The sequence below is a fragment of the Anser anser genome, assembly GCF_964211835.1.
Source record: "Anser anser genome assembly, chromosome: 14".
NCBI lineage: Eukaryota > Metazoa > Chordata > Aves > Anseriformes > Anatidae > Anser > Anser anser.
The window spans coordinates 21421114-21430828 of NC_139735.1; the positions used below are offsets into that span (position 1 = coordinate 21421114).

Here is a 9715-nt window from a genome sequence, read left to right on the forward strand (position 1 = left end):
GGTGTTTCCATAGCAAGGCCTGTGAGTGTCTCCCATACATACTTCCAGTCTAAGCAAGCACATGAAAGGCTTGGCTTGTCGCTTACCTAAGGAACCAGGAAAACAAGGGAAAGCTAGATTTCGCTTGTGTCCTAATGCCCATATAAAAATAAAGACAGATGAAATACCCTTACTACCTTGTTAAATTCCATAAGCTGGAAGAGAACGTGCTGCACACAGGTACAAGTAAAATCCCTTGCTGGCAGGTTTGCAGATACAAATTTTTTATTTACACAGGCAAGTCTTATCTTTAAGATAAGACCCCATTTACCTCTTTACATTTCTCGAATATTTACATGACTTCATGATGCTCCAAGAAGGGAGTGATGAACAAAAAGATTACAGAAACTGTCAAAAGCATAGCAAAAAAAACCCAACCTATCATTGTGCTTTAAAACTTATGAGCTAGAATAATGTAGAAGAAATGTAGTTTTAGCACTTTGGTCCTAACGGTCATGCTCTAGAAGACGCTTAAATAGCAGAGGGGATTTCAGAAGTGACCGTATCCAGAGGTTGCCAGTGACAATTCATGAGTGAATCGTAGAGTTCTTCGCTTGTCTCCGTGAATTGTCTGTTCATTTCATCAACATCCAAGTAGAGCTGTGGATCTGAAAATAAAAGCCTGGTAAGTCCAAGTATCAAATCTGAGGCATGCGCACAAAAAAACTTCATGTGAAATGGCTAACAAAATGTATTTTAAGCTAAGTGTAATAAGCTATTAGATCTACTAATTTTAGTGAGGTATTTAGTCCTCTAAAATTTTGAGCCTCACAACTCCAACTTTTGGGAATTTTTATATTAGAAGGCTGGGACTAGAATTGTCTTTCAAGATAAAGACAAAGACAAGGTTTAAGATAGTAAAGATAACGGTTAAGGATAATCAGCCATGAAACCCTCCCAAGAGTCATTTAATTCACTTCTACGGCAATACACGTTACATAGGATAGTTTCTAAACACTAACACAAAATGCCTCCACGTGAGGAACTTTGCAAACCTTCCAGGACACAAATATGTTTTGTACCGTATTTGTAAGTGCAAGCTGAATCCTCCTTTTGGAATCTGCAACATAAGCTTTTACCTCAGGGTGGAGAACAAAGCTTTTGCATATTACTGAGCTTCTAATATAAAATCTGTTTAGCGGAACCAATACAAAGAACAAAATTCTGTATTAGACCATTTTCAAATGGGAATGAAGGCACAGGTACAAGAAACCTGCTGCGAAGCATTGACAGTGTCCCGTTTTACTTGATGCGGTCAGTGTATGCTGTATCAGCTTTAAAACCCCAGCTGATTGCAGATCAACCCCACAGAGGTTTGACCTCAGCTGAATTTTCAAGATGTTCTTCATCCAGTAGAGGTTGGCTTGTATTGTTAAAAGGCACAAGGATGGCTAAACTCAAGTGACAATGATAGAACCCTTATTACCGTCAGTAATTAGGTCATCACCGATATTAGTCATAACTGAAGATTCCTGAAAGACAGAAAAGGCTAAGTTTAGTCATAACTCATTTCAGAAAGCATCACAGATTCAAAGTGCTGCAGTCTCAACCCATTCCTTCTTCCTACAACTACAAGGATAGATGGCATTTTATCTACTTATTTTTAGAAGAAAGCCAATATTACAGTACAGGTTGGAAGGGACCTCCGGAGGTCACAACTAATACATTGACCACGATAAGACCACTTACAACAACTGTTTAATTTGCTTTAAGCAAAGCAAATCAGAAGAACAGGAACAGAAGAAGCGTACGCAATTATGCTGTCAAAACCATTCTTTGGTATGCGTGAACAAATAATGGTGTATAAATCACTAATTCTATGGATTTACTATTTAAGCACTTAAATACAAACACCTCTGAATGGAATCTGCTCTTTTAACTTCACACTAAGCAGAAAGCATGTTTTCAACTTCGGATTCTTTTTGCTGATTCACACAAATCTGTACAACATATTATCTGTGAAATATTTTCTTTACAGCAAGCGTGCACTATCTTTACCTCAAAAACAGCTGGAGCCATTAAAGAATCTCCTAAAGAGCAGTCTCCAACAGCTTGCATGCTGTCATAGGGAGCATAGGAGCTGTAGTTGTAGTCAGCGTAAGCATCGTAACTCCTCTGCGAGTAGTAGTTCTGGTAATCTTGGTAATAATCATTATAGTTGTATGACTGGTACCGCTGCAATTCTGCTTTCAGTCTGAAACATGAGGAGTTGCATACAGTCAGAGAACAAGAAACTGTAAACCCAGTTCTGAACTTAAACAATTTGTTAGCTTACATACTTCAAAGCTTAAAAGGAAGCTTTCCTAAACAGTCACCTAAGTGACAGCTTAAGTCACAGCTCAAAACCTCATTTCTATAGAAGCAAGCATCCTCACCTTTGCCAATACCAGAAGGAATTGTTCTCATGGATTAACTCCAGAGCCTTGACATGGTTACCTGTACACATCAAGTATTTTTAGCGTTGGCATAAGCAAGCTGCTGCTAAGTCTCTGTGCTTTGCTAAAGATTGATTTAAGACCAGAGACATTTATCAAGCACAGCTGCTTTAAAGATGCAGTCTTAACCCTTCTATCTTTTATTTGTTTAATTACTAGATCTTATTTCCAGAAAGAAGTGAATGGAGTCAGATTATCCATTTCAAAGAAGCATCTGACACTGCCTGTCAGTTTGCCATGTCTACCTCCACCTGCTCTGTTTTTTTGTTTGTTTAAAGTCCATTAAACATTCAACAGCTGCCAACTATACCACTCAGGTGAAGTCAGTCTTGCTTAACAACACAATCGCGATTCTCCAGCATGACGCCTTATTATTAGTGGGAGAATTACAAAATACGCTGGTTCTTAAGAAGAAAGGGCCAGCTGATTAGCTTTCACTACTTTCCCTTTCAAGATTTTCTCAGGGGCAGCTTCAGACTAATGACAAGAACCAAGACAAGTGCTATCTGTACTAAAACTGAGGTACACTGCATAAAGAACATTCAGATAACCCAGCTGCATATTCAAAAAAATCCGCTGTTTAGACTTGTCTTCACTGATTCTGTACAGGCAGACCTCCTGTGTTTGCAGTGTCCAGTTTCTCTGACTTGAATTGGGGATGCAGAGAAGTGAGTTCTATGCTTTTGGGGAAGAATACAAGCTGAAGGCATTCTGAAATAGCTTCCAAACTAAGCAAACATGAGGGACAAACTAATCCAATGGCTGGGTATTTCAATGCTAAGAGAGCACGGTACTCAGCCATTCAGAAACGTATTACTGATGTGTATTTTAATACCTACATTTGTTTCAATACTGCAAAGCTACACAAGTTCTAATAAAGAGGTAATCCATTGTCTTGTTACTGTAGTAAACAAACAGAAGATACATCACCTTAGGTCTTCTGCTTCCAACTGCACTCTTCCTACATACAGTTGTGTAGGGAAGGAAAATCTGAAAATACTGTTGACGTTCTTCTGGATAGCCGAAGCAAGAAAACATGTTTGTGGCTTATTCTTGTTTTCAAAATAAAACAATATTAATTTAATCAAAAAATTTTGGCAAAGAAGTTTGGACAGTGCTCTCTTGGAGAAGAGCATTTCCATTCTAAAGCAGAAGGAGGCAACATTTGCAGAATTATGCTAGGTAAACAGAAACAGAAGTGTCATTTTTTACTATTTAACAGAACGCACAAGCTAACCTCATGAACATACTGAAATTGTTTATATGAAGTCCTGTTTTGTCAGTATCCTGGATCAAAGTTCATCAAATTTGGTATCAATTCTTTAACCGTTCAGAGACCTGAATTGCCTTAAATAAGTGATAGAACTGAGCCGGTAGAGTAAGAAACCCTCTCAGGAAGTGCTAAGCTTTAAACTCCCCATTGCCCTAAGCTCATGAAAAGCAAAGAATAGCATTCTAAACCTGTTCTAGTAATAACGCCTTTGGCTTTCTCCCTGCGTTCCCATTTTTCCCCCCCACTTCTTTCCTGTCAACCCACTGTAAAACTAGTTATGTGCTTCTCTCAAACTAGAGGGAAAGCTCTAAGAACAAGAACTCCCTAGCATATAAAACCACTTGTTGTCCCTTCTACCTTATGCAGGCCCAAACCTGAAAATATTTACCAATGCATTCAGCTTTGCTACTGTTGAGAAACAAGGCTGGTTACAATGGCAGCTAAGCCCAAGTTGCGCTGTCTGGCTAGACTTAACAGTTGGATTCCCCCAGCCATCCTGAAGCAGGTTGATGAATCCAGGGAGTCAAAACATAGGACTTCTGCATTTCTGGTTTTGTAGACTGCATCGTGTGTACAGCCACTACAGCAAGGGCCACAGACTTTCCAAAGGCAGAGCTACAAGAATCTGATTATTTAGAATAACTGTATCAATGCACAACTCCTTGGTTACCTTTTAGAAATTCCTATGCTCAGCCGGATTCCTTTTCCCCCCAGACCTGGTGCGTTCTGGCAGTCTTGCAGTGCCCTCATCTGATCACCTTGCTCACCAAATCTGACATAGGCATACCCTCTACTATTTTCAAAAGGGAGAAAACCAATTCTGGTATGCATAACAGTTACAAAGCTAACGAATTCAGTTTCTGTCTTCTACAAAAAACAGAAGATAGCAGCTACTATAGCTTCTATTACTTAAGCAACCTCTCTGGCATGTGCACGTGCACAGAAAAGGCTTTCACCAAATTAAAAAACTTGGGCCAGAAGCAAAAAGCTTATTCCTTGGTAGCATTAAGATGCAACTCACTGAGAGCCAGCAAAACAATACATTTTAAGTGCTCTCTGCGTAAGTAATCAGATTCCATATTTCTGCATATACAGCAGTTAATCAGTTAGCACTAACCCACTCCTTTTGGAGCCACAAACTTTATTGGTCACAAACACCAAGAGCTGGCTGTAATTATCTGAACCAGTATTAACCGGTACCTCTGAACTCTTCAAACAAAAATATCTTTCAGGTGCTCTTAGAAGAACAACATCAATTGCCTGCAACAATTTGATGGCTTTGCTAAACGGAGCACTGAAAAGCACAGTGGTACAGTTTCTTTTGTAGCCTGTTCAGAAATTATAGCCCCGTGCCTACAGCTTCAAATCAGGCCAAGCTTACCAGCCCAACTCTTACAGCTTAAGTTCACTGCACTCGAATGCCTTCAAGACGTGCTTTTAGGAGCCATGGAGAAGAACCCTCTGGTAAGACCACCATTATAAAGTACTGAGTGTTGTTTTACACTTAAAATAGAACTATCTGTTACAGTCATTCATCAGCTTTCCCTAGGCTGCTGCTCTCTCACTACTGAATGTGATCCTGCTCTCAGTTTCCCACTAACTTTTTCCCCCAGCGTTTATGGCCTCTTTTCATCTATGACACTTTTAAGGGACTACACCGTGTTGAAAAATGCTGGTTAACATTTCCTTTTACACAAGGTGCCTCATCGAATTTTCCTGACAAAACCAAACCCCAGAACCTTAACTAGAAGAGGAAGCACACAAACACACACGCCTCCCTGGCCACCATATCTCCCCAAAACATATCTGTTCAGTAACAGACCAACTGTAAGAATACTGCGATTAAAATCAGTATAGCTCTATACACTGCTTTTGTTCGGGATTACTAGCTAATGTCCTTCCCCTTACCCCTTCTGGAATTAATACTGAATTCTGTACTCCAAAACGCGGTTCTTAAGTCATACAAATGACATTTAACAATCAGAATTTTTCCACACAGTGATCCTCAATAAAAACTTCAATCCTCTACTGCAGTCTTTCAACAAATTAAAGGAATACAAAACTGGCTAATAACTGTTCAGTGATTTTTGGACCTTTGTAGCACTAGAGTAACAGCAGTACACTCTGCAGCATAGTTGCAAGTACGTGGGAATAAGATACTCTCTCTCATCTCTTTTTTTCTCTGAAAAGTGTGAGGCCTCTATTTCACCCTACTAAAGATTTTACCACCAACTGTACTGCTAGCATTGAGACACTGCAACTTCTGTGCTTGTATGAGATGCAGGACAGGTTCCTTAAGGTGTCGCAATTTTTTGTCTAAACCTAGTGTTGAGATCAAAAAAGGGATTGCTACTAATTGCGTACGTATCAATAACCAGGACAGAAGACATGCTGCATATAGGAATTAAACTTTTTCTAAAGCTCTAGTACATGAACATATCAAATCCCGCAGATTTTTTCTAGTATGGTTTCAGAGGTCTTACTTGATGGACATAAGCGCACAAGTGAAGACAAAAGATATTCTGTTTACCTGAAGTACATGAAGGTTTGAACTACATTCTAGTCCTGATCTTTCCAGTCAAAACTGTTTAAAAAACAACCCACCAAACAGTAAAACAAACAAGAAAACCCCATGCTTCCTCTCTACATAAAACTTTTCACAATTGTGTTTTCTGCCCACCACCTGGCTTTAAAAAGTATACGAACTTCTTTGAAAGATCATGTTTTTAGTCTGAACTCCAAATGAACAACGTGTAGGGCATGTAAAGAACAAGCACGTCATTAATGAAAGCTTTTCTCTAAAAAGGATAAACTTATTCTTGGGGAAAAGTGTGGAAACAGATGTTATCTAGGCAATATTCCTACAGGAAAAACGAATAATTTTGCCACACCTCAAAGGAAAAAATAATTGTGCTTAACAGGTAAGAAAATAAAAAAAATCAGAGCAAACCAAAAAATAAATCACAGAATATGCATCCTCGTTTTAATCATTAAGGATTACCTTTGAGCTCTGCTTTGGTGCTTGGCTTTGCACTTTCACAGGCTACACACTTCGTGGCCTCTGCTTTGTTTTGAACCAAGCAGGTCTCCCAATCCCAGCTTCCTTCAGGCTTCTTGAATTTGTCTAAATCCAGAAATTCTCCAGAAGGAGCAGAAAATGCAGATGCACTGCTACTGGTCACAGGTGTTGGACCCTCTGTGAGACAAACAAGACAGTTAACCATCCTGTTTGAACATGAACTATAAAATGAACATTAACTTTTAAATTTGATTTGTCAAATCCCACAGAAATGTTCAAAACTACTCCGCAACTCCCCCCCCCCCCGCCCCTGAAAAAAATAAAAGCCACCAAAATCCCACAAAGAAACAAACAAACAAAAAAAAAAACCAGAGTGGAACTCAAAGCTTCCAAACAACACACAACTCTGTTCAGCACACAAGCTTCTGCTGCTGTTGACCACAGTGTAACCTCCATAAAGAGGCCTGACAGGTGCCTTTTAAAAAAAAGGTGCCTTTTAAGAGAGAAGCAGAAGATAACGCTTCAAATTCAAAACCGGAAAGACAAGAATGGCTCTTCCCTTCCACAGCACACGCAGAAAACTTTTATCCTAGTATTACTTGCATCGCTTTTCCTCTTGACAAGTGCAACGTAACCGTGCAATTCACTGCACCATGGTCACAGTAAACCCCTCATTTCCAAAATTCCTCCTTGCAATGGCAAGAGCCTCAGACAAAGATGCCGACTGACCGCTCAGAGGTTGGAAGTCCAAGAGAATCAACTCTGTCTGAAATCCATTATCTTACCTCATGAAATTTCAGTCTTACCGCACAGGATGAATACAAAAGCCCGGTCTAGTCCATCTTAATTTGTTTCTTCCACGATATATTTGCACAGGTGTTTTTCGATGTAATGGCATGTTAAATGACATTTAGAGTCAAAGTTAGAATTAGAATCGTATTTTAAAAACAATACAACCACGCTCAAAATCAATTACGGTCACACACAATGGGAAACAACCCAGTACTGCCCTGAAGAAGTTACCCAGCGGGTCACTCGCTTTCTTGAAGCCTACCACTGACCTTCATAGGCATCTCTCTGCTTTAGCTTAAGACTAGTTAAGACTACACTGTCTTGAAATCTGGCTTCACATCTCCCCTCAATTACATACAAACGGTGAGTAGAGGCATTTTGGACACATTCTGTAATTTTTTTTACTTATTTTTTGAAAGAGAAAAACGCAGTCATTTTTAACTCTTTCTATGGAGTTCTCATTTTCGCCAGTGAAAAATCACTATGTTGTTTTTAAATTAAGTCACCCACTTCAGCCATCTTCCCTCACCAGCTGCAAAGCCGGGGGTATCTGCATTGATCCAGCTCCGTACTAATACATTTCACAATCAGTTCAATTTATGCGACAGGCTGGAACCTGGGCTGAGACCTCTGAAGTGCCTGTAAACCAATCCTGCAGACAGCCGCTAATCCATCAACCGTACCTGGGAATCGTGTTGCTTAAAATATTCCATATATGCAACGTACTTTTATTCTGTACAAGATTCACAGAGGCTAGGATGGAAACAACAGGAAAAAAAGGACCATACCTGGTTTCTCAGACTGACAGGCTACACATTTGTTATCTTCCGTCTTATTTGGTACAAGGCATATTCCACAGTCCCAAGAGCCTTTGTCCTTCTTAAATTTGTCTTCAAAGCCCAGAGTGGCTGTTGTGTCAGTGCTGCTCGAGGAGGATGTCACTGTCACCGAGCTGTCTGTGACCACTGGTCATGTCAGAGCAGGCATTACTCCCGTTCCAGGTTTTGGTGTCTCACATGCTATACATTTTGTAGCTTCCGGTTTGTTTTGGACAAGACATGTATCACAATCCCACGTTCCAGGTACTGTTTTGAATTTGTCTCCAAAGCCCAGCATCCCTGCTGGGGGCGCTGCTGGCTTTGAGGTGTCGCATTGACTTGAACTTACTGTCTGTTTCATACTCTCAACTGTTGAGGCTTTAGTAGCTTGACAAGTTACACATTTGTCCTTCATGTCTTTGTTTTGCAGAAAAGGGTCACATGTATCAGATTGCCAGTACGATGCTTGTTTAGAAGTCTCTTTACCTGCAGAAAAAGTTGTTATTGCAGGCCTAGTATAAACCACTGTGCTTGTTGTAGGTTGCGCAGACGTAGAAGAGCGTGTTTTCAACAATCCAAAGTCTAGGAAGCAAGAAAAAAAAGTCTTCCTGTTAGCGCAGCACCTCACTACATGTAACTAAGTGACTTTACTAGAGGGCAAAAATTTCAACCCAGGTGCCAATGGTTACAACTAGACATTCAGACCGAGCGCAACAGGAAGTCCCCAGAAATCTTATCTAAACGGATGAAATTTCATCTGCTGCACTGGGTCACAACAGAACATTTCGTTAAAGCTTCATTTAACTCTTTGTTTCCAAGCAAGCTTTAAATCAACATTTTCACTGGTCGATACAAGTACAAACAGACAGTAGCTGACTGAAATCTGACAGTCCAACGTGGAATGGAAATAATACAATTTGATTAAGACGCGATGCCCAATCGAATCAAATTTCTAAAGCTCCTCCTTCCGTAGCAGATGACTCAAATCTACTCCAGTAACTGTACAGAAGTTTGTACTCGGAGCAGCAATCCATACGGTATTTTCCCACAGATGCTGAATATTAATTAAATAATAAAAACTCAAGACAATTGAACAACTGTCTAATTTTCTATAATTAGGACAACTCCTTATTTAAAAGGTGGCAATTTTAACAGAAAAGACAAGCTACTAATACAGAAAGACTAAAGGAAATGCATCTTAAACAGCAGCTCAAGTTGCTTGTAAATCTACCTTGAACATAGTTGTTTTGTGGTTTGTTTGTTGGTTTTTTTTAATCAAAAATGAAGTCTTTGAACAATGTGGATTTAGATTCTGCTTCTTTTAAACCGATAAAGAAAG

The 9715-nt window shown here is 39.7% G+C and overlaps 1 protein-coding gene across 1 annotated transcript; it reads right to left on the reverse strand.

Annotated features, from left to right (window-relative positions):
* Window positions 1-242: 242 nt before the first annotated feature.
* On the reverse strand, window positions 243-4578 carry LOC310881659 (tRNA selenocysteine 1-associated protein 1-like; the record flags this gene model as incomplete). The annotated part of the gene is made up of 4 exons (XM_083799169.1): window positions 243-647; window positions 1466-1511; window positions 2038-2233; window positions 4418-4578. 4 exons carry the CDS (start codon window positions 4576-4578, stop codon window positions 511-513), a joined length of 540 nt encoding a protein of 179 aa, XP_083655295.1. The 3' UTR covers window positions 243-510.
* Between the last annotated feature and the right edge of the window lie 5137 nt (window positions 4579-9715).